The 24,814-nt window shown below is 52.5% G+C and overlaps 1 protein-coding gene and 1 long non-coding RNA gene across 3 annotated transcripts; one reads left to right on the plus strand and one right to left on the minus strand.

Annotated features, from left to right (window-relative positions):
* Positions 1 to 1,237: 1,237 nt before the first annotated feature.
* Positions 1,238 to 22,201, minus strand: LOC105464518 (FAD dependent oxidoreductase domain containing 2). Of its 2 annotated transcripts, none has more exons than XM_071080528.1 (8): positions 21,048 to 22,201; positions 19,337 to 19,588; positions 18,921 to 19,190; positions 16,040 to 16,206; positions 11,536 to 11,701; positions 9,495 to 9,744; positions 7,186 to 7,351; positions 1,238 to 2,446 (listed from the first exon to the last, which is right to left on the minus strand). In XM_071080528.1, the coding sequence occupies exons 1-8, from the start codon at positions 21,572 to 21,574 to the stop codon at positions 2,187 to 2,189; spliced, it is 2,058 nt and encodes a 685-aa protein (XP_070936629.1). In that variant the 5' UTR covers positions 21,575 to 22,201; the 3' UTR covers positions 1,238 to 2,186. The 2 variants fall into 2 exon arrangements, with proteins under 2 accessions (XP_070936629.1, XP_011710794.2); XM_011712492.3 differs by having other exon boundaries at positions 7,186 to 7,356; positions 9,503 to 9,744; positions 21,048 to 22,200.
* On the plus strand, positions 9,588 to 11,666 carry LOC105464517 (uncharacterized). The gene is made up of 3 exons (XR_011614119.1): positions 9,588 to 9,675; positions 11,104 to 11,283; positions 11,547 to 11,666. It is a non-coding gene; the product is annotated as an uncharacterized lncRNA (long non-coding RNA).
* Positions 22,202 to 24,814: the final 2,613 nt, after the last annotated feature.

Genomic DNA, 24,814 nt, shown 5'->3' on the forward strand with positions numbered 1-24,814 from the left:
GAAGAACTGGAGGGAACTGTGTCTGCAGACAGTGGGGCCAGGTGGTTAAGTCTGGACTGGGCCAGGCATGGTGGCTCACACCTGTAATCCCAACACTTTGGGAGGCTGAGACAGGTGGATCACCTGAGGTCAGGAGTTTGAGACCAGCCTGGCCAACGTGGTAAAACTCTGTCTCTACTAAAAATACAAAAATTAGCTGGGTGTGGTGGCAGGCGCTTGTAATCCCAACTACTCAGGAGGTTGAGGCAGGAGAATTGTTTGGACTCGGGAGGCAGAAGTTGCAGTGAGCCGAGATCGTGCCATTGCACTCCAGCCTGGGTGGCAAGAGCGAAACTCCATTGCAAAAAAAAAAAAAAAAAGAAAAAGAAAAAGTCTGGACCTAGCCAAGAGGGGAAGAGGACGTCCCCATGAAAGAGCTTTGGATCCAGAAAGCCTGGGTTCTTAGAATTTTTTTTCACTTTTGTTGTAGCATACTTTATTCTTATTTTTTTGAGATGGGGTATGGGGATTTCACTGCAGGCCTTGCTTTGTCACCTAGGCTGGAATGCTGTGGCTCGGTCTCTGCTCACTGCAACCTCCGCCTCCCAGGTTCAAGCAATTCTCCTGCCTCAGCTTCCCAAGTAGCTGGGATTATAGGCATGCACCACCATGCCCAACTAATTTTTTTATCTTTAGTAGAGACCAGGTTTTGCTATGTTGGCAAGGTTGGTCTCGAATTCCTGAGCTCAGATGATCGGCCCGCTTCAGCCTCCCAATGTGCTGGGATTACAGGTGTGAGCAACTGCACCCAGTGCATGCTTTAATTTAATTTAATTAATTAATTTTTTGAGACGGAGTTTCCCTCTTGTTACCCAGGCTGGAGTGCAATGGTGCTATCTCGGCTCACTGCAACCTCTGCCTCCTGGGTTTAAGTGATTCTCCTGCCTCAGCCTCTCAAGTAGCTGGGATTATAGACATGTGCCACCATGCCTGGCTAATTTTGTATTTTTACTAGAGATAGGGTTTCTCCATGTTGGTCAGGCTGGTCTCAAACTCCTGACCTAAGTGCTGCGATTGTCCTTGGAATTCTGAGTGGATCCATGAAGAGCTAGTAAGAACCAGTGAAAAAGCAATCACCTATGATCCTGGGCTTTGAAAAATCACTGTGATATAGTATGCCCTTATAAATGAGACTAAGATGCCTGATGGGAGAATGCAGACTGCTGGTGAGGAAGGACAATGAAGCAGAGACTAGGAACCAAATTCATCATCATTATCACATAAAGGCATTAGGAAATGTCACCTTACACATAGTGAGCACATATGGGTGCCCACCACAGAGACAGCAGGATACGTTTTACAAAACTTGACCAGGCAAGTTAGAAGCAAGGCGTGGTTAGGATGGCAGAGGGCAGGGAGTAGGGTGGGGGAGAAGAGCCAGCTGGAAGACGAGTCAGGGGGTGCAACTGGGGAGAGCAGCTCTGAATCTTGCTGCTCAAGGAGAAAGTTGCTGAGATAAGATGGCTTTCAGGGAGCTGTCCTACTGCTGCTGGAGAGCAGCCTGCTGGGCCTACGATGATAAGCAGGGCTGACCCTCTTGGGCTCCGTAGCTAAGTTCAAACACTGCTGAAAATGGGGCGGAGTTGAGGCAGTGTGTGGCAAGTGACACAGACGGGGACTCGCAGCTGGGGGTCCCTGGGAATTACTTGACATCTCTCAGCTGGTGTCTTCAGCAGTCTGGGGCAACAATCGCAACTGCCCATGATGGTTGTTGAGGATATGAGAGCTTTTGTTTTAAAGCACTTGCCACAAACCCTTAAGATGCAGATAGGTTTCCCCTGTGAAGCGCTCCACAGGCGGGACACAGGCCCATCTGAGGGGGGGCCTGGAAGGAAGAGGAGCACTTGAGAGGGGGCAGAACCAGGCTGGCCTGGGGCTCAGCGATCGCTCCACTGCAGAGAAGCTGGGCTGAGGAAGGCAGCTCACACCTGGCGGAGGATGCCCTTCTTCTGCCCCCGGACAGGAGGGAGGAGACCACCATATCCCCGACTTGCAGCCCTCACGTGCCGTCTGGTGGCTTTGGTGCAGTCACTGCCATGATCTGAGTGGTCTTTGGCAATCACACACCGGTTGCGGGGAAAGAGGAACTGACCATGGGCCTGGGTGGGGAGGCCTGGCCACTGTGCCCACAGCCTAGGAAGGGACAGTCAGAGCTCCTCCTTGTTGCTATCGAGGGACTGGGCCAGAGGCCCTGGAGCCAGGGGGGCACCTAGTAGCTCTTGGTTGCCAGGATGCTGGCTGCTGTCCTCCAGGTCCCTGCCCATGGGGGCATCGTCCCGTAGGAGCCTGCTCTCCACTCTGTGCTGCCGAAGGCTCTCGGTACTCACGAGTCCCTGCATCCTCAGGTACCCCTGCTGGCAAAAGGGTGGCAGCTTCTGGCGCGTGAGGGCGAACAGGAAGCAGGACTCTACACAAAAGCAAAACGAAGAGAATGAGCCAGGCTGGGATGGGTGGGGAGGGGTGCAGGAAGGGGAGCTGCCAATGCCAGGTGTGGAGGCTTCACTGCGGGCCTCGCCTGTTATCTTTCATCCCTTGAAACTGGGAGCTGACCTTTCTGGGCATCACACATCCAACTTGAGTAGGTCATGAATCATGACCCTCCACGAGGCTCCAGGGCAGGGAACTGCCTTGACACTCTGGAAGAAAAAGGCTCCAAAATGAAAGCAAACCAGAGCAATGCCTCAGCTCCCAGAGATCAGGGCTGAGCCTGGGGCTTTGCAGGCGGCCACACAGGGGTTAGGGCTCTGACCCTCATGAACAGACCCTCGGCCTGGTGCAGCTGGGAACTCAGTGGTCAGTCCCACTGTGAGCTCAGATCTGCCTGCAAAGATGCATTCCCTCCACATTTGAGTTGCAAATACCACGTGCAAAGTTCTGATCTAAACAGTGTGGGGATAGAAAGATAAACGGGTATATCCTCACTGATCCCACAACAGAAAGCTGGTGCATGCATCAAATTTGTCCAATCATAAGATAGCTGTGGATACTTATCATGTAGAAATATGAAGAAACGGCCAGGCATGGCGGCTCACGCCTTAATCCCAGAACTTTGGGAGGCCGAGGTGGGTGGATCGCCTGAGGTTAGGACTTCGAGACCAGCCTGGCCAACACAATGAGAAAGAAACCCCGTCTCTAGTAAAAATACAAAAATTAGCCAGGCGTGGTGATGAACGCCTGTAGTCCCAGCTACTCGGGAGGCTGAGGCAGGAGAATCACTTGAATCCAGGAGGCAGAGGTTGCAGTGAGCCGAGATCATGCCACTGCATTCCAGCCTGGGTGACAAGAGACTCTGTCTCAAAAAAAAAAAAAAAAAAAAAAAAAAGAAATACGAAGAAACAACCAAAAGAAGCCGTGCGGAGAGAGAAGCTACTAAAAGGAACAACCACTAGGGCTGGAAGTTCCTTGTGGGAATGAGAATGAAGGTAGGGAATAGGCAAGGTGGGTGATATAGTTTGGGTCTGTGTCCCCACCCAAATCTCATGTTGAAATGGAATCTCTAATGCTGGAGGTGGGGCTGTTGGGAGGTGACTGCATCATGGGAACGGTTTCTTTTTTTTTTTCTTAAGGCAGAGTCTCCCTCAGTGACACAATCCTGGCTCACTGCAACCTCTGCCTTCTGGGTTCAAGTGACTCTCCTGCCTCAGGCTCCCCAGTAGCTGGGACTACAGGTGCCCGCCACCACACCCAGCTAATTTTTTTGTTTTTTAAATAGAGACTGGGTTTCACCATGTTGGCCTGGCTCGTCTCGAACTCCTGACCTCAAGTGATCAGCCTGTCTCGGCTTCCCAAAGTGCTGGGACTACAGGCGTGATCCAGCATCCAGAAATAGATGCTGCCATGTGTCCTATACAGCCTGCAGAACTGTGAGTCAATTAAACCTGTTTCTTTTTTTTTTTTTTTTTTTTTTTTTTTTTTTTTTTTTTTTTTTTGAGACGGAGTCTCGCTCTGTCGCCCAGGCTGGAGTGCAGTGGCCGGATCTCAGCTCACTGCAAGCTCCGCCTCCCGGGTTCACGCCATTCTCCTGCCTCAGCCTCCCGAGTAGCTGGGACTACAGGCGCCTGCCACCTCGCCCGGCTAAGTTTTTTTGTATTTTTAGTAGAGACGGAGTTTCACTGTGTTAGCCAGGATGGTCTCGATCTCCTGACCTCGTGATCCGCCCGTCTCGGCCTCCCAAAGTGCTGGGATTACAGGCTTGAGCCACCGCGCCCGGCCTAAACCTGTTTCTTTGTAAGTTACACAGACTCAGGTATTTTTTTATAGCAATGTGAGAACAGACTAATACAGTGAGAAAAAGTCTTTTAGCCAAGTACTTATAAGACTTTAAACAAGGCCGGGCGCGGTGGCTCAAGCCTGTAATCCCAGCACTTTGGGAGGCCGAGACGGGCGGATCACGAGGTCAGGAGATCGAAACCATCCTGGCTAACACGGTGAAACCCCGTCTCTATTAAGAAATACAAAAAACTAGCCGGGCGAGGTGGCGGGCGCCTGTAGTCCCAGCTAATCGGGAGGCTGAGGCCGGAGAATGGCGTGAACCCGGGAGGCGGAGCTTGCAGTGAGCTGAGATCCGGCCACTGCACTCCAGCCTGGGCGACAGAGCGAGACTCCGTCTCAAAAAAAAAAAAAAAAAAAAAAAAGACTTTAAACAAACAGAAAAGCTGACGCAGATATGGGCTCAGCCTTCTGAGGGCGTCAGAGACAAGAAGGGCAGACGGAGAGTCCGTAATGGGCTGGAGTCCTTCTGTAACTCTGAGCGAGCCTTCTCGCCTCCCTGAGCCCCTCTATCTCAAGTGAAAATGGGCACAGTACAAAGGATGTCGTGAGGCTTCCATGGGTGACCAGGCTGAAAGGTGCTCCAGAAATACGACTTCCTGTTTATTTCTGACTTTTAGCATGGAGGCCCCTGGCTGGCCAGGCCATGGCAATCCTCTCCAAGCAGGGAAGACAGCAGATGCGCGAGAGGACAGCAGGAAGACTGGGAGGGCAGCAAGGTGGCCGTTTGGCAGGCACCACCTTCTGATGACATCATCCCCTCTGCAGGGGCTCAGCAGAACCTGGGGCCAGCACTAGCAGCTGCACATCAGGAGGGACGGCTGCCACTATGCCACCGGCCTTCTGCTGCGGGTATTCTCTCCAGTCCAAGGCAGCAGCACACAGTGGCCTGTACAGTTAAACAGTGTCTAGAAAGTGGGAGACAGGAGGCTAAAGGGCCTGGGATGATGCATCAGTGGAACCCACAACTCAGGGTTGGAATTCACTCTCTCACACACCCTGGCATTTTTGTTGTTTGCTGTTGTTTTTGAGAGGGAGTCTCGCTCTGTTGCCCAGGCTGGAGTGCAGTGGCATGATCTTGGCTCACTGCAACATCCGCCTTCCGGGTTCAAGTGGTTCTCCCGCCTCAGCCGCCCGAGTAGCTGGGATTACAGGCGCCCACCAGCACCCCCAGCTAATTTTTGTACTTTTAGTAGAAATGGGGTTTCACCATGTTGGCCAGCGCTGGTCTCGAACTCCTGACCTCTGGTGATTCACCCACCTCGGTCTCCCAAAGTGTTGAGATTACAGGCGTGAGCCACTGCACCTGGCCTAAAAGTGTATTTTTTGAGAAGGTGTGCATTTGCTTCTGTGATTTCTACAGCTCAATGATCTCATGAAGTTTGGCCCCAGATTTACACAAGTGGGGCCTACTGGTTGGATATTTTCAGAGATTTACTCTCCCACTCTATCTAGGACCAAAACCATGCGTCTCATCTATCTCCTCTCTCGAAGGGTTTTGGCTCCCAGCTTTCCTACTGAGATCCAAGCTTTATTTGCGTATCTCTAAACAGGCCTCCCATCCTGCTCCAGCTCTGTCTTCCACCCCAAGGGGTGGTCTATTAAAACCCAGACTCTGGGCTCTTGACGACTGGCAGGGGTCCAGCTCAGCAGGTTTAGTGCTTTTTTCAGGTCTGGCCTCTGGGGAGTGGCCTTATTTCCCTGCCAGTTCTTTATGTATACATAGATATCTCTCTCTCTATATTTTTTTAAACAGAAATCACTACTAGCCCCTGCTAACCTTTTCCTTTTTTTTGAGACAGGGTCTCGCTGTATTGCCCAGGCTGGAGTGCAGTGGCGTGATCTTGGCTCACTGTAAGCTCTGCCTCCTGGGTTCGTGCCATTCTCCTGCCTCAGCCTCCCGAGCAGCTAGGACTACAGGCGCCAGCCACAATGCCCGGCCAGTTTTTTTGCATTTTTAGTAGAGACGGGGTTTCACCGTGTCAGCCAGGATGGTCTCAATCTCCTGACCTCGTGATCTGCCTGCCTCGGCCTCCCAAAGTTCTGGGATTACCGGTGTGAGCCACTGCGCCCAGCCCCCTTTTTATTTTTTTTGAGACGGAGTTTCGCCTTTGTCACCCAGGCTAGAACACAGTGGTGGATCGTGGCTCACTGCAATCTCCGCCTCCCGGGTTCAAGCAATTCTCCCGCCTCAGCCTCCCGAGTAGCTGGGGCTACAGGCGCGCTACCATGTCTGGCTAATTTTTGTATTTTTAGTAGAGATGTGGTTTCACCATGTTGGTCAGGCTGGTCTCGAACTCCTGACCTTGTGATCCACCTGCCTTGGCCTCCCAAAGTGCTAGGATTACAGGTGCGAGCCACGGTGCCTTGCCCTGTTAATTCTTTTGAAAAGACATATTATTGGCTGGGAGCGGTGGCTCACGCTTGTAATCCTAACACTTTGGGAGGCTGAGGCAGGCTGATCACAAGGTCAGGAGTTCGAGATCAGCCTGGTCAATATGGTGAAACCCTGTCTCTACTAAAAAATACAAAACTTAGTCAGGCATGGTGGCATGCACCTGTAGTCCCAGCTTCTCAGGAGGCTGAGGCAGGAGAATTGCTTGAACCCGGGAGGTGGAGGTTGCAGTGAGCTGAGATTGCGCCACTACACTCCAGCCTGGGCAACAAAGTGAGACTCTGTCTCAAAAAAAAAAAAAAGAAGATACATTATCCAGTATTTTTAGGTATATTGTAATTTAGCCCACGGCATTGTCAGGAATGGTAGTCTGGGGTTTGGATTTCCAGATATGGGTCCTGAAACTCCATGGGGCTTGGGTCTCTGCGACCTTTCTTCAACCTCGAGCTTAGACCCTTTGTCCTTCTGGGAGCTTAAATTACCTGCATAGAAGCTTCGCAAATCGGTGTCCAAACAGTTCTCCAGGAAGCGCCTCAGAGGTAGGATGTGCCCGATCGGGGCGGTCCAGTCTGTTAAGAAGTCTTCCACGATGTGGTGGATGGCTGTGGGCCGAGGCAGGGGCCAGTGTGCAGGGCGGAACCTCACCTCCTGTTCTGTGGGGAGGAGAGAGGGGCCACGTCAGAGCCGCGAGGCTGGGCTTCCCCTCCTCGGGCCGACACAGCACGGATCCCACACAGCCCAAACACTGCCCTCACTCGCTCGTGCTCGGCTTTCCCGACAGCCTCCCAGGCTGGGCTGTGGTCAGCCTGTTCAAGAGCCACCTGCTGATATTTGAAAGGCTGCCATGAGGAAGAGGAACTAGGCTTTTCCCTTGTGGTTTCGGAAGGCAGTGCTGTAACTAGTAACTTCAGGCTGGCGTTTCTCTAACACTCACATGGACTGAGATCTATTGTGCTGCTTCATTTTTATTTTTTATTATTATTCGAGACAGAGTCTCACTCTATTGCCCAGGCTGTAGTGCAGTGGCACAATTTAGGCTCACTGCAACCTCCACCTCCTGGGTTCAAGCGATTCTTGTTCCTCAACCTCCAGAGAAGCTGGGTTTACAGGCACCCGCCACCACACCCAGCTAATATTTTACATTTTTAGTAGAGACGGGGTTCCAGTCTCTACCATGTTGGCCAGGCTGGTCTCAAACTCCTGACCTCAGGTGACCCAGCTGCCTCAGGCTCCCAGAGTGCGGGGATTACAGGCGTGAGCCACTGCGCCTGGCTGTGGCTGCTTTCAAACTGGCCTTTCTGTGAGAAGACTCAGAGGCGAGGCAAGGGGTCTCAGCACTCATCTAGTTCAGCTTCCCGCTGCTGTGGACTCCCTTCTGTGGTGTCCCAGTCAGACGGCCATCGAGTCATGACTTGGCCATCGCTATTCTGGGAAACCTGAATTTGGAGGTGACCAATTCCCCCACTGAACAGCTTTAACTTTTTTTTTTGAGACAGAGTCTCGCTCTGTCGCCCAGGCTGGAGTGCAGTGGCACAATCTTGGCTCACTGCAGCCTCTGCTTCCTGGATTCAAGCGATTCTCCTGCCTCAGCCTCCCTAGTAGCTGGGACTACAGACGCCCGCCATCATGCCCGACTAATTTTTGTATTTTTATTAGAGACGGGGTTTCACTATATTGGCCAGGATAGTCTCAACCTCCTGACCTCGTGATCCGCCCACCTTAGCTTCCCAAAGTGCTGGGATTACAGGCGTGAGCGACTGCGATCAGCCTTTTTTTTTTTTTTTTTTGAGAAAGTCTTGCTCTGTAGCCCAGGCTGGAGTGCAGTGGCGTAATCTTGGCTCACTGCAACCTCCGCCTCCTGGATCCTAGTTCAAGCAATTCTCCTGCCTCAGCCTCCTGAATAGCTGGGATTACAGGCATGTGCCACAATGCCCAGCTAATTTTTGTATTTTTTTCACGTTTTTAGAGATGGGGTTTCACCATTTTGGCCAGGCTGGTTTGGCCAGGCTGGTCTTGAACTCCTGACCTTGTAATCCGCTTGCTTTGGCCTCTCCAAGTGCTGAGATTACAGGCGTGAGCCACTGTGCCCAGCCTCTTAGTGCCTCCTTATACTGACCACAGACCTGCACCCCTGTCGCTGCTACCTGCTGACATGACTTCTGCCTTTGGGAACAACCCGTTTAAACCACCCTCTTCCACCTGACTGCCCTTCAAGCTCTGAAGCAGGGGGTGCGTTCCCGAGGTTGTTCATTTATTAGTAGCTACTCTGTGCCTGCACCGGGTTGGCATTCTGTGTATGCTGTCAGAGTTAACCTCATGGAACCCTACAAGAAAGGTACTGTCGTAATCCCCATTTTACAGAGGGGAGGTTGAGGCTCAGAGAGGTTAAGTAATGGTCCAAGGTCACACAGTAACAAAAGGACAGGCCCAGGGATTTTGCCCAGTTTCTCTATACCATGTTAACGAGCTCCGGTTCCCTCACTCTTCAGACCCCTCCCACCCCACCATGGTCAGCCTCCTCTGGAGACCTGCAGCAGGGCCGTGTCCCTCTTACTACACGGTGGCTGGCGGAGAGCACGACACTCCCCATGTGTCCTGTGCCAGTCACAGTATGTGTCAGAATCTGGAAGCATCATTTATCGTTCTCGGACCTTCTGCCCAAGTGGTCTCTAGGCGGAGTCCCGCAGCCGTCCCCCGGTCAGCTGAGCGTGTGTGTGAAGGTTTCAGGGTGGGTGACAACCCTGCAGAGGGTGAGGTCTGAGGAGCCCACAGGTTGGGGGAGGGCAGAGACCTGCTCACCGGTGGGGAGGTATCTGTAGTAGTAGATGACAGGATGGAGGAAGTTAGACTGCCAGGCGTCTTCCGTGTGCCCCACAGACCGGTCATCAAAGAAGACGTCCTTGTCGGGGCCAGAGAAATTTCTGCCATATTCCATGTTGATGACGAAGAGCCCGTGCCTTGCCTTCCTCCCTGTGAGTGTCTCCAGTTGGGCCAGCATCTGTATGGGGAACTCCTCCAGGTACTCAAAGGCCATGGCATTCCTGGGAGAATGGCAACACGGGGGAGGCCCTCAGTGCTGTGGCAGAGGTGAGGGGTGCGGCACGGGGTAAGCATGCGTGTGTGCATGTGTATCTCCCCTCTAAGGAGCGTCAATCAAGCAGTGCACCCCTCACTTAACATTACCGTTTCAGCTGAGCTCTCACACACATGTGGGGTAGAGTCCAGAAAATTCCATGTAACCTGAATGGGATATCTGGGGAAAGAGTGTCTCAGGCAGAGAGAATAGTCAGGAAAAAGCCCTGAGGAGTATGTGAGCACTTTGTGTTCAAGGAACAGAAGAGGCCGATGTGGCTGAGGGGACTGAACAAGGGGCAGGGGCAGGAGAGGGGTTCAGAGGCCTGAGAGGTCAGATCAAGGAGGGCTGTGCCTCCCATGACGAGACATGAAGGGTCGTCTGGCCTGAGAAGTGATGCTGCTGGTCGCTGGGGAGGACTAAGCAGAGCTAGGATCAGCGTGCCTCAGGTTTCTAAGGACCACTCTGGTTACTGTGCTGGGAACAGACCCCAGGCCAAGTGGGGCGGCTGTCATATGGGTGCAGGTGGTGGAGCCTGGTGATCGGGACCGAGATGGTGGTGGTAGAGCAGGTGAGAGCTGGCTGGGTTCCAGACATCATCTGAAGGGAGAGGTAACAAGACTTGCCCATTGTTTGCATGTTGGGTGTCATTCGAGACAGGGGTGCCGGGCACACTGACTCATGCCTGTAATCCCGGCACTTTCGGAGGCCAAGGTGGGTAGATCACCCGAGGTCAGGAGTTTGAGACCAGCCTAGCCAACATGGTGAAACCCAGTCTCTACTAAAAATACAAAATTAGCCGGGTGTGGTGGCATGCGCCTGTAATCCGTTACTCAGGAGGCTGAGACATGAGAATCGCTTGAACCTGGGAGGTGGAGGCTGCAGTGAGCCAAGATCACACCACTGCACTCCAGCCTGGGCAAGACACAGAGGGACTCTGAGTCAAAAAAAAAAAAAATTAGCCGGGCATGGTAGTGGGTACCTGTAATCCCAGCTACTTGGGAGGCTGAGGCAGGAGAATTGCTTGAACCCAGGAGGTGGAGATTGCAGTGAGCCGAGATCACACCACTGTACTCCAGCCTGGGTGACAGAGCAAGACTCTGTCTCAAGAAAAAAAAGACAGGGGCAGGGGCATGGAGGGTGATGCGAAGGTTTTGTGCAGAGTACAGCTGTGCTACCTGCATGTCCCTGAACCTGGTATGCTATAGCACGTCCTGCCTTTGGATCCGGCTGTTCCCTCTGACTGAAGGTTGTACCCCTGCTTCTCCCTGCCACCTGTCTCCCCTTGCCCCTCACCCCTCTGTGCCCTGCACCGTTTCCTTTTCAGGGACTGTCCATCCTCTGTGATCTGCTGCTTATCACTAAATTGATGCTGATGATGGTGGCCGGCAAGGCCCTGGCCTGAGGGAGCTCTGAGATCCACGCGGCTGCCTCTGACTACTGCTCATCCGCGTGATGCCAAACACTTTCCACAAGTGACCTTTACTCCTTCCTTTCTTGCTGCAAGGTAGGCACAATTTCCCCATTTTGCAGATGAGGAAGAAGGGCTCAGAGAGGCTCACTAATGTGCCCATGGCCACTCATAGGACTGTCTGTAGAGTTGATAGCACTGTTTTTCCCCAGAACAGACATGTTTCCCCCAGCAGCCTTCATCTTAGGAAAGAATTGGGCACCCCGCACCTGGAATAGGAAGAGAAGCGCTATGCAGTGTGTGGGGGAAGCTGGGCCGAGGGGAGTAGGACTGGGATAGGCTACTCACTCCTTCAACAGGATGACATCGGCCAGCACACCGAACATCTGGTAGAGCCCAGAAGCCTCATTCACGCGCCGCACGATGGAGCTGGTCAGCTGTGTGATGGGGAGCTCGGTGGCAGGCCAGGCGACGCTGTGGTGGCGGTGCTCCAGGAGCCGGTGAACAGCACGCACTGGAACAGCCAGAGGAAGGAAGGGCATGCTGCACTTAGGATTTTATCTCTGGTCACTGGGAGGGATGCCCAGGTCTCATCAACCCCTGAGAATGCCATACACACTGGTCTGCATGGCCCAGAGCAAATGTGTAGGTGGTGAACACATGAGGGGAGGAGATGGCAGCTGCCTTTAAAGCCGGGCCAGCAGGTATATTCTGGAAAGGACCAGACAATCCATATTCTCTTGCTTTGTGGGTCATACACATACAGCATACAGTGATGCTGCTCACTTCTGCCCCTAGTGTAAAAGCGGCCAAGACAACAGGCAAAGGAGTGAGCACAGCTGGATTTGGTCTCCAGGCCAGAGTCTATCTGCCCTTGCTTCAGGCCATCTGCACGTGGGAGTCCCATTCACCCCACCTCACATAAGGAACGTCAAGTCTGACACAGGGCCTTCCCCAGAAACCTTCCTCCCGTCACAGCTCTGTTTCCATCAGACATGCGCCTATGGAAATCTTTGATTTCGCCCTCTCTTTCACAGCCTAAATCCCTCTGTCTCTAAGTTCTTTTTTAAAATATTTTTTATTTATTTTATTTTTATTTTTTATTTTTTATTTTTTTGAGACGGAGTCTCGCTCTGTTGCCCAGGCTGGAGTGCAGTGGCGTGATCTCAGCTCACTGCAAGCTCGCCTCCCGGGTTTACACCATTCTCCTGCCTCAGCCTCCCGAGTAGCTGGGACTACAGGCGCGCACCACCTCGCCCGGCTAGTTTTTTTTTTTTTTTTTTTTTAAGTAGAGATGGGGTTTCACCGTGTTAGCCAGGATGGTCTCGATCTCCTGACCTCGTGATCCGCCCGTCTCGGCCTCCCAAACTGCTGGGATTACAGGCTTGAGCCACCGCACCCGGCCATATATTTTATTTTTTTAAAGACAGGGTCTCGCTCTGTTGCCCAGGCTGGAGTGCAGTGGCGCGATCTCAGCTCACTGCAACCTCTGCCTCCCGGATTCCAGGAGGAACTGACTCCCAGAATTGAGTCCAATCCTTTGCCCATACTGTAAGACCCTTCTGCAGTGGTCCTACACCTATTATTATAGTCTTCTAACCTGGAATAAAGTCCACCTTACTGTCTTCATTTTTATTATTATTTTTGAGACAGAGTCTCAATCTGTCGCCCAGGCTGGAGCGCAGTGGTGCGATCTTGGCTCACTGCAACCTCCGCTTCCTGGATTGAAGTGATTCTCCTGCCTCAGCCGCCCAAGTAGTAGGGATTACAGGTGTGTGCCACCAAGCCTGGTTAATTTTTGTATTTTTAGTAGAGATGGGTTTCACCATGTTGGTCAGGCTGGTCTCAAACTCCTGACCTAAGCTGATCTGCCGGCCTCGGCCCCCCAAAATGCTGGGATTATAGGCATGAGCCACCACATCCGGCCTACCTTACTGTCTTTAAAAAGAAAAAAGAAATATAAACATAGAATGTCTTTGAGTGGCAGAATAAAAGATTACTCCCCCTAGTTCCCTATATTTTCACATTTCTGATGCTCAGGCTAGGCGTGGTGGCTCATGCCTGTAATCCCAACACTCTGGGAGGCTGAGGTAGGTGGATCGCTTGAGCTTGGGAGTCTGAGACCAGCCTGGGCAACATGGCGAAACCTTGTCCCTACTACATAAAAATAAAAACAACAAAATTAGCTGGGTGTGGTGGTGTGTGCCTGAAGTTCCAGCCACTCAGAAGACTGAGGTGGGAGGATGGCTTGAGTCTGGGAAGTCAAGGGTGCAGTGAGTTGAGACGGCGCCATTGTATGTCAGCCTGGGAAACAGGACAAGACATTGTCTCAAAAAATAATACTACTACTAATTTTTTAAAGCTCAGCTGTAAGATTTTGACTCCATTCTTTCAAATAGACTCACCTAACTGAATATTGTATGCCTCACTGAGTGAATTTCAACCAATACCCTGTCCTTCTCAGAAGGTTAACCACAGGAAAGGGAATATCTAATTTTTATTTATTTATTTATTTTTGAGACGGAGTTTCACTTTTTGCCCAGGCCGGAGTGCAATGGTGTGGGCTTGGCTCGCTGCAACCTCCACCTCCAAGGTTCAAGTGATTCTCCTGCCTCAGCCTCCCGAGCAGTTGGGATTATAGGTGGCCGCCGCCACGCCCGGCTAATTTTGTACTTTAATTAGAGATAGGATTTCACCATATTGGCCAGGCTGGTCGCAAACTCCTGCCCTCAGGTGATCCGCCCACCTCAGTCTACCAAAGTGCTGGGATGACAGATGTGACCCACCGCGCCTGGCCACATCTAACATTTTAGACTCCTCTCCATAGAGAGGGCACCGGTTTGCTTTCTATGAAAGAAGAGAAGACCTTTGTAGAAAGTGTCTTTCAAGAAAGCGCCTGGGTCTTGGGAGTTTAATTCCCATGATGGTGAGAAAATCACGAAAACTCTGAGCCTGAGTTTCACACTCTGAGGAAAATGGAGATTTCACACCCACCTTTCGGGGTGTTGGCGGCCCTACCAGGGTTGTGTTTTCAGTGCTCAGCCCACTGAAGTCACCCAACATGCGTGAATTCATTTCTCTCACTTCCTTTTTATTTCCCATTTATTCTTAAAATCGCAAATATCAATTTTTGGTTGGGGATTATTTTAGTGCAATAAATATAATTATGTTTTTAAAATATATTTGAGTATTTTCTTTGTAAACATTCTCAAGTTAGCAGAAAATTTATACCCTTGGTACTGAGAGTTTTGAAAAAGAACTGATATAATCCAATTGCAATTTTTTTTTTTTTTGAGACGGAGTCTCGCTGTGTCGCCCAGGCTGGAGTACAGTGGCCGGATCTCGGCTCACCGCAAGCCCCACCTCCCGGGTTTACGCCATTCTCCTGCCTCAGCCTCCCGAGTAGCTGGGACTACAGGCGCCCGCCACCTCGCCCGGCTAGTTTTTTGTATTTTTTAGTAGAGACGGGGTTTTACCGTGTTAGCCAGGATGGTCTCGATCTCCTGACCTCGTGATCCGCCCGTCTCGGCCTCCTAAAGTGCTGGGATTACAGGCTTGAGCCACCGCGCCCGGCCACAATTTTTTTTTTTTTTTGAGACAGAGTTTTGTTCTTGTTGCCCAGGCTGGAGTGCAATGGTGTGATCTCAGCTCACCGCAACCTCCACCTCCCAGGTTCAAGCGATTCTCCTGCCTCAGCCTCCCGAGTAGCTGGTATTACAGGCATGCGCCACCACACTCGACTAATTTTGTATTTTTAGTACAGACAGAGTTTCTCCATGTTGGTCAGGTTGGTCTCGAACGCCCAACCTCAGGTGATCTGTCTGCCTCGGCTTCCCAAAGTGCTAGGATTACAGGTGTTAGCCACTGCGTCTGGCCCCGATTGCAATTTTTATTGAAATGTGTCAGTACCCAAATTGTCTATATGGGCATGGAGCTTCATAGCTGCTTGGTGGCCAGGTATTGCCTTATTTAGCCCTCACGATGGACCCACGATGGTGGAGAGTTCACCTCATTTCCATCTGTGATGTTAGGATGTCCATCAGGGGCTTGGAAGCTTCACCTCTAGGACCACCCAGCTGGGGAGGAACCAGGTTCACATTCTTCAAGCTCAGCGTTCCTGCCAACACAGGATACTTAACCTGTCTGGGGATTATGCACATAACATAGCACTTCCAGATGTATCTACTTTTATGCTTGATTTTAATTTTTTTTGAGACAGGGTCTGACTCTGTTGCCCAGGCTGGTGTGCAGTGCTGTGATCTTGGCTCACTGCAACCTCGACCTCCCGGGTTCAAGCAATTCTCATGCCCCAGCCTCCTGAGTAGCTGGGACTACAGGCATACATCACCACACCTAGCTAATTTTTGTATTTTTAGTAGAGACAGGGTTTCGCCATGTTGCCCAGGCTGGTCTTGAACTCCTGGCCTGAAACAATCCACCTGCCTTGGCCTCCCAAAGTGCTAAGATTATAGGCGTGAGCCACCACACCCGGCTTACGCTTGGTTTTATTTTACTTTTTGAGACCGGGTCTTGCTCTGTCGCCCAGGCTGGAGTGCAGTGGCATCATCACGGCTCACTGCAACCTCGACTTCCTGGACTCAAGGGATCCTCCTGCCTCAGCCTCCCAAGTAGCTAGGATTACAGCCGTGGACTTTTACACTTTATCTGATACTTCCCTAGACGTGTCTTCAGACCACAAAAACCTGCTGTCACTTCCCCAAGACAATTTATGACAATGAGCTACTGACAAGCAATCCCCTAATGCTTCTGGACATAGCAGCAGATTTATAAGCCCTGGGATGCTGAGAGTGGTTCTGCCTGGGGACAGTTCTGCCTTCTCAGCTGGGCTCACCTGTGTATCGGAATCCGTGGATGAAGCCCCCAGCAGATTTCCGGTAGTCCACCGAGTGGCTGGCGGTACCCAGGATAAACAGACCCCGGCTTCCTTTGGATTCGTAGCTAGCTCGAATTAGCGGGTACTTCTTGCCGAATGCATTTCCCGAGTTAAGTCGGAGGGACCTGTCAGTGGAAAGGGCTGTTGATGAAAATAGCTGCTATGTGGGAGGCACTTATTTAATTAGTTTGAGATGGAGTTTCGCTTGTCGCCCAGGCTGGAGTACAATGGCACGATCTCGGCTCACTGCAACCTCTGCCTCCTGGGTTCAAACTATTCTTCTGCCTCAGCCTCCTGAATAGCTGGGATTATAGGCTCCTGCCACCGTGCCCAGCTAATTCTTATATTTTTAGTAGAGACAAGATTTCACCACGTTAGCCAGGCTGGCCTCGATATCCTGACCTTATGTGATCCGTCTGCCTCGGCCTCCCAAAGTGCTGGGATGATAGGTGTGAGCCACTGCACCCAGCCAGGGGGCACTTATTACAGTGGCACTTATTACTGGCACTGAGTGCCTTACTTTTCTCGTCTCATTTAAACCTCACCATGACCCTAGCAGATGGGTATTATCATCTCCACTTAAGAGATGAAGTCGGCCGGGCGAGGTGGCTCACTCCTGTAATCCCAGCACTTTGGGAGGCCGAGGCGGGTGGATCACAAGGTCAGGAGTTCGAGACCAGCCTGGCCAACATGGTGAAACCCCACCTTTACGAAAAAATACCCAAATAGTTAGCTGGGGGTGGCGGTGCATGGCTGTAATCCCAGCTACTTGGGAGGCTGAGGCGGGAGAATCACTTGAACCTGGGAGGCAGAGGTTGCAGTGAGCCAAGATTATGCCATTGCACTCCAGCCTGGGCAACAGAGTGAGACTGTCTCAAAAAAAAAAAAAACAAAACCAAAAAACCAAAAAAGCAAAAAAAACAACGAAGTCAGGCCAGATGCAGTGGCTCACGTCTATAATCCTAGAATTTTGGGAGGCCCATGGAAAGGAGGGTCTGGACAGGCACAACAGCTTCTCCTTTGTCTTTCTGCACCCTGGTCAGAAGGCAAATGAAAGACTGGATGGTGCTTTGATACCAAACCTCCTGAGATAGTTGGCAGCAATGTTTAAAGTCTAGGCTTCATAAAACAGCCCTTCAAGATACAATGATAAATAACTTTAGCAACTAACATTTTATTAAGCACATGATATATGCCAAGTACTTTCTCTGATTTAAGAGATCCCTATCTCTTATGTCTCATTATGTTGCCCAGGTTGGAGTGCAGCTGCTATTCACAGGCATGATCATAGCACACTGCAGCCTTGACCTGCTGGGCTCCAGTGATCCTCCTGCCTCAGCCTCCTGAGTAGCTAGGTACTCATCACTGCACCTAGCTCCCAGCACTTTCTTTCCTTTCTTTCTCTCCCCCCCTCCTTTGTCTCCTTTTTTTTTTTTTTTTTTTTTTTGAGACAGAGATCTCACACTATCGCCTGGGCTGGAGCGCACAATGGTGCGATCTTGGCTCACTGCAACCTCCGCCTCCAAGGTTCAGGCGATTCTCCTGCCTCAGCCTCCTGAGTAGCTGGGATTACAGGCACGTGCCACCATGCCCGGCTAATTTTTTGTATTTCTGGTAGAGACGGTGTTTCACTATGTTGGTCAGGCTGATCTTGGACTCCTGACCTCATGATCTGCCCACCTTGGCCTCCCAAAGTGCTGGGAATACAGGCGTGAGCCACTGTGCCCGGCCATCTCTTTTTTTGTTTGAGACAGGGTCTCACTCTGTTGCCCAGGCTGGAATGCAGAGGCATGATCTTAGCTCACCACAGCCTCGACTTCTTGGGCTCAAGCAGTCCTCCCACCTCAGCCTCCTGAGTAGCTGGGACCACAGGCATGTGTCAACATACCTGGCTAATTTTTGTATTTTTTGTAGAGATGGGGTTTCACTATGTTGCCCAGGTGAGTCTTGAACTCCCGAACTGAAGTAATATGCCCGCCTTGGCCTCCCAAACTGCTGGGATTACAGGTGTGAGACCATGAGCCACCGTGCCTGGCATCTGCGCACACTCTTCTTATTTTGAGATGGAGTCTCACTCTGTTGCCCAGGCTGGAGTGCAGTGACGTGATCTCGGCTCACTGCAACTTCCACTTCCCAGGTTCCAGCAATTCTCCCACCTCAGCCTCCCAAGTAGCTGGGATTACAGGCACCCACCACCACGCTTGGTTAATTTTTTTATATTTTTAGTACGGACGGGGTTTCACCATGTTGGCCAGGCTGGTCTCGAACTCCTAACCTCAAGTGATCTGCCTGTCTTGGCCTCCCTAAGTGCTGGGATTATAGGTGTGAGCCACCGCACCCAGCCTCCAAGCACATTCTTATGTTAATCTTCACAATAACCATATGAGAAAGAAACTTAGAATCCCATTTTAGAGATGAGGATACTGGGCCACAGCCTGGTTAAATAACTTTCAACGAGGTCACAGATTTGGCAAACTGAGACTCTCAAGACAATTCCTGCACCTGTGCTCTCAGCCACTATGCTACACTGCCTTCCGGCAAATTCCCCTCTGTATTCTCTCTGAGTCTGAGCTGGCCTTTCCATCTCACAGGTGGAGGCTCCCAATGCCGATGAAGATCTGCTGGTACTGCTCTAGGACCAAGGGCCTCAGGGCCACCTGGGACCCTCAACGGTCAGAGAGCTCATGTCCTGGAGGGAAACCAGGCAGCACTCACATCCATTCTTAGGGTGCTGTCCTGAAAGCTCTGTCGCCAGCCTACTGAACAGCCACTCTGTTCCCCTAGGGAGGGGTCAGGAGGGTTCGCTAGGAGAGCCCACCTCCTCCCGCATGGAACTCACTTATTGAAAATGGAGAAGTCAAAGTTCCAGCCCAGGCAGCGGATGACTCGGTCATAGGGCACGCGCATGGCAAAGTTGTCATTGTCGTCCTGGGGGAGGGTGATGGCGTCGGCACTCTGGTTGGTGCTGGCTTCTTCCAGGAAGAATTTCAGGGTGACATGGAACTTGCCTTTGCTATCCTTCAGGATGGCCAGATCCCTCAGGTCAGACTCGAGCAGCCCATCCAGGGACTTCAGCTGGTAGGTATCCAGCAGGCCATTGTTGATGGCTCTGGGCCCACAGAGAATGCAGGGAGAGAGACTCAGAGGAAAGTTGGGCAGTGCAGCTGGGGTCAGGAAGGGCAGGGGAGGGTTGGGGAGGCTCTTTTCACACTCTGGACTCCCAGCACAGAACACACACGCAGGGATGTGGCCTACCTGAGGTCTCCAACGTAGTGGGTGGCCCAGGACAGACGGACCCGGGAGCGGCTGAGCATGTGGATAAAGTTTGTGACACCCAAGATGTTCTCTGCCGTCTCAAAGGCTGAGTTCCCACGGCCCAGGATCAGCACATTCTGGCCTATAAAGTCCTCAGGGTCTATGGACACAGACTCGTAACCCTCCACGTTTTCGGAGCCAGGGAAGTCAACCTGGTTGGGGACTGATAAGCCAGTGGCTACAAGGAGGACGCTGCAGGCAGGGACAAAGGAAAGATGGCTTAGTCTCTTAGCTGTAAGATCACTAAGGCAAAACCACTCCCTGGACCCACCCACCCACCTGCCTCACTCCAACCACAGGCCGCTAAAAGAAAACAGGACATTCATTCATTCATTCATTTGTTAATTCATTCATTTGTTTACGCCCTCACTCCAGTGCACTTGAGAGGCTCTGCCCTTGCCTCTCCCTGAGCTCACAGTATTTTCCCTAGCACTGTACTGGGGGTTAATTTTGCTCTGTGAGAGAGGAGAAGATGACATTATGAGAAATGGAGAATTCACCTAACTTTGCACACAACAGTCAGACCAGGTATCACCCTTGGTGATGAAAGGAAACCTGATGTTCTTTTTTTTTTTTTTTTTTTTTTTTTTTTTTTTGAGACGGAGTCTCGCTCTGTCGCCCAGCCTGGAGTGCAGTGGCCGGAACTTGGCTCACTGCAAGCTCCGCCTCCCGGGTTTACGCCATTCTCCTGCCTCAGCCTCCCGAGTAGCTGGGACTACAGACGCTCGCCACCTCGCTCGGCTATTTTTTTGTATTTTTTTACTAGAGACGGGGTTTCACCGGGTTAGCCAGGATGGTCTCGATCTCCTGACCTCGTGATCCGCCCGTCTCGGCCTCCCAAAGTGCTGGGATTACAGGCTTGAGCCACCACGCCCGGCCGGAAACCTGATGTTCTACTTTCCCCTTTCTGAGTTCTCTGACGGATGCATCTATCTACTGAGCAGTAATTCGGTACCAGGCCCTGTACTAAGTGTATCTGTGCACCATCTTACTGACTCCTCCAAGCAACCTGGAGGTGGTACATGGCCTGCTTTACAGGTGAGGAGGCACAGGCTCTTCAGGCCCGTGGCCTAAAAGCTTGTAAAGGCAGCAGAGCCAGAGTCTAAACACATGTAGGCCTGATTTCAAAGTCCTGCTCCTTCCATTGGTAAGGATCGCCATCCAGGGGAGGGCAGCTGGGGACTTAGATCCTGCCGGCCTGCAGAAGAATGCTTTGATCACAGGGTGGTTTCAAAAATAGAATCGAAGGCTGGGTGCAGTGGCTCATACCTGTAATCCCAGCATTTGAGGAGGCTGAGGTGGGTGGATCTCCTGAGGTCAGGAGTTCAAGACCAGCCTGGCCAACATTGTGAAACCTCATCTCCACCAAAAATATAAAAAATTAGCCAGTTGTGGTGGTGCGTGCCTGTAGTCCCAGCTATTGCGGAGGCTGAGGCAGGAGAATCGCTTGAACCAGGGAGGCGGAGATTGCAGTGAGCCGAGCTCCTGCCACTGCACTCCAGCCTCAGCGACAGAGTGAGACTCCGTCTCAAAAAAAAAAGCGAAATACCCATTTTCTTCCATTCCTCCCACACCTACTGGCCAATCAAGGTGTGTGGTTCGTGTGGGGAAGGTCCCAGCTTCTGCAGGTGAGCTCAGGCACAGGCCTTACCTGCACTGGTGCACCTGGCCCTTCTGGTCGGTTAGGATGAAGTAGTGGCCATTCCAGGCCCGTCGGTCCTTGTCCAGAGTGATGTGGGCGATGGTGGTGTTGTACTGGACACGGAGCCCCAGTGTGTCCGCGAAGTCACCCAGGTAGCGCACCATGTCGCGGGCGTCGGGGAAGTAGGCACGTGAGTACTGTCTGAAGAGCAGCCGGGGGTCGTGGCTGAGCAGAGAGTTCCAGTCGTGGCGGAGGTTGAACTCGGCGTTAGCCTTGCCAGTGTACCGCTTGTTGATGCTGATGAGCTTGCGGTGCCGCGGGAAGCGCGTGAAGAAGCTGCCGGGCCGCGGGGCGCGCTCGAACACTTCATAGTCGCGTCCAGCGCGCTGCAGGAAGTAGGCCATCTGCAGGCCCGCGGGCCCAGCGCCCAGCACGCAGTAGTCCCGGCGCGGGGGCACCGACAGCGCTGGGTGCAGGGCGATGGCCAGGAGCAGCCCCGGGGGGCCCCACAGCGGGGCCGCAGCGGAGAGGCCCATCCTGCAGCAGACCAGAGGGGTAAGGCCTCGCACCCGGCCGGGCGGCCGGGAGACACGAGGCCCAGAAAGAGGCGGGGCCTGCGGGAACTCTCACTGCAATCTGGGTCAGGGCCAGGCCCAGAAGCCACCGTCTTCACACAAGCTCATTTGCCCAGACTCCACCGTTTCAAGCTGGGACCTGGGGCTCCCAGGAATCCCAAGCCCCTCCATCTTAATCTCATTCACGATCTCCTTCCTCAGGGGCACCGGCTCCCCGCTTATAATTGTAGTAACCTCCGCCCTGGGGAAGGAGAGGGTGCTCCCCAGTTTTCCCCTAATTTGAGGGTGCCCAACACTCCTTTGAACCACCCTTCAGGTTGGACCTTCCAGAGGTGCACTACGCCTTGGCCCCGCTCCAATGCCCGGGCTGGAGTCTGAAGGGGGTGTGGCCTGCGTGCGCCCCGCCCCCTGCCAGGCTCCGCGCGCCCCAGGCTGTTCGGCCACGTGACAGGGATGCCCCGCACACCTGCTGCCCGCCAGCTTGCGCTTCAGGGGCCGCCAGGTCCCCACGCCCGCAGCTCCGGCCTCCCCGCTTCCTACCGACCCCCGAGAAGCGCGCGAACCTCCCAGCCGCTCCGACTGCAGCCCGTGGTCTAATGAGGCCGCGCTTGGCTCGCTCTCTCCGCGGCGGCCCCGCCCCTCGCGCCCGGACCAATGGCAGGGGGCGGGGTCACGTGCGCGGCGCGCTGCACGCCGGGACAAGTTGGCGGGCTGCCGGCTCCCGGCTCCGCGCGCGGGAGAGGCGCGCACATGCTGCGTGCGCTGCTCCGGGGGCTGGCAGAGGGGCCTGGGGCTGGCGCGCACCGGCTAGGTTGGAAGGTCTGGAGATCCGGGATGGGGAACTGGCTCCTTCTTTTTAAAATGTGCCTCTCTACACGGAGGGAGGGGAGCACGTGATTTTTGGAGCTAATCCTACCATATTCCACGAATGTAGCCTAACACTAAAACTAGTTGGCCTACCCAGTTTTGTGGGACTGGAAACCAGCGTGGTGGAGCCAGGATGGATAAGCCAATTAACAAGCGTTTGCTACAGTGACTCAGTGTACTGCTTACCAAGTAACATACACGACTGTCTTGATCTTCCACCAAACAGGAGAGGCGGGCAAGGCATTGTTTCCGACGTTTGGTAGCTGACTGGTCAAATGGAGACATAGGGATGAAGGGATATGTTTGCAATCACAGGAAGTGGAGCCTGGAATTAAAACTCAGTGGAGGCAAGATAAATGGCAGGAGGGAGATAACGTGAACTGGATGATCAAGGTTGGCTTCCCAGGGGTCGCATGTGGCCCCTGTATGAGATTTACATGGGAAGAAATACGAGGTCAGCGTAGGAACCTTCAAAGTCCAGTGAAATGGGGCTGAGTGTTCTTGTGGTAAGGGCAGGTGGAAAGAACTGCGAGCTTGCAGCTTTGCGTGGCTGGAGATTCTTTTTTTTTTTTTTCTTCTTTTTTTGAGACGGAGTCTCGCTCAGTCGCCCAGGCTGGAGTGCGGTGTCGCGATCTCCAAGCTCCGCCTCCCGGGTTCACCCCATTCTCCTGCCTCAGCCTCTGGAGTAGCTGGGACTTACAGGCGTCCGCCACTACGCCCGGCTAGTTTTTTTGTATTTTGTTTTTTTAGTAGAGACGGGGTTTCACCGTGTTAGCCAGGATGGTCTTGATCTCCTGACCTCGTGATCCGCCCGTCTTGGCCTCTCAAAGTGCTGGGATTACAGGCGTGAGCTACCGCGCCCGGCCAAGATTCTTTTAATTAAACATCGTAGCTGGGGACTCCTTAGAAAAACTTCCTTGACCTCTCAGGCCTACAAGTACCTACCAAAGAATGTCATTTACTTTTTTTTTTTTTGAGACAGTCTCACTCTGTCGCCCAGGCTGGAGTGCAGTGGCATGATCTTGGCTCACTGCAAGCTCCGCCTCCTGGGTCACGCCATTCTCCTGCCTCAGCCTCCCGAGTAGCTGGGACTACAGGCGACCACCGCCACGCCTGGCTAATTTTTTGTATTTTTAGTAGAGACGGGGTTTCACCGTGTTAGCCAGGATGGTCTCGATCTCCTGACCTCGTGATCCGCCCACCTCGGCCTCCCAAAGTGCTGGGATTACAGGCGTGAGCCACCGCGTCCGGCCGAATGTCATTTACTTTCTTCAGTCTGTGTCAACATCAGAGAAAAGCTTCCTCAGAGCAGAAATTGTCCAGTATCTGACATACGGAAGTTCAGGCATTTGTTGAATAAGCACTGGAGCCAGAGAGGTTAGGCAAAATACTTTGCCAAAAATAAAGTAGGGACATCTTCTTTTTGAGACAGTGTCTTACGGTAACCCAGGCTGGAGTACAGTGACACAATCATGGCTCACTGCAGCCCTAACCTCCCAGGCTCACACTATCCTGCTTCAGCCTCCCAAAGTGCTAGGATTACAAGTGCCACCATGCCTGGCTAATTTTGGTATTTTTCGTAGAGACGGGGGTTTTGCTATGTTGCTCAGGCTGGTCGTGAACCCCCGACCTAAAGTGATCCACCCACTTCAGCCTCCCAAAGTGCCAAAGTGCTGGGATCATAGGCATGAGCCACTGCACCTGGCTTTTTTTTTTTTTTTTTTTTTGATAAAGGGTCTCCTTCTGTCACGCTGGAGTGCAGTGGTGTGATCATAGCTCACTGCAGCCTTGAACTCCTGGGCTCAAGCACTCCTCCCACCTCAGCCTCCTGAGTAGCTGGGACCACAGGTGGAAGCACCATGACTGGTTAATAGTTTATTTTTTTTTGTGGAGACAGGCCCTGGTCTCCCTGTACCCAGGCTGGTCTCAAACTCCTAGGCTAAACTGATCCTTCTGCCTTGGCCTCCCAAAGTGTTGGGATTAGAGGTTTGAGCCACCATGCCTGTTTCCTCACCTCATAATGGTACTACTCCTGCCGGCATCACACTTCTGTATGAGGCTTAGATACTACAGAAAGCTCAGCATTAACACCTGGCAGGGTAATTATAAAGTGTCCAGAACAGAACGTCCACTTATACAGAAGTTTACATACCCTCGGCTGGGTGCGGTGGCTCACGCCTGTAATCCCAGCACTTTGGGAGGCCGAGGCGGGTGGATCACCTGAGGTCAGTTCAAGACCAGCCTGGCCAGTATGGCGAAATCCCGTCTCTACTAAAAATACAAAAATTAGCCAGGCATGGTGGTGCATGCCTGTAATCCCAGCTACTAGGGGGG

Source organism: Macaca nemestrina, chromosome 15 (genome assembly GCF_043159975.1).
Source record: "Macaca nemestrina isolate mMacNem1 chromosome 15, mMacNem.hap1, whole genome shotgun sequence".
Lineage (NCBI taxonomy): Eukaryota > Metazoa > Chordata > Mammalia > Primates > Cercopithecidae > Macaca > Macaca nemestrina.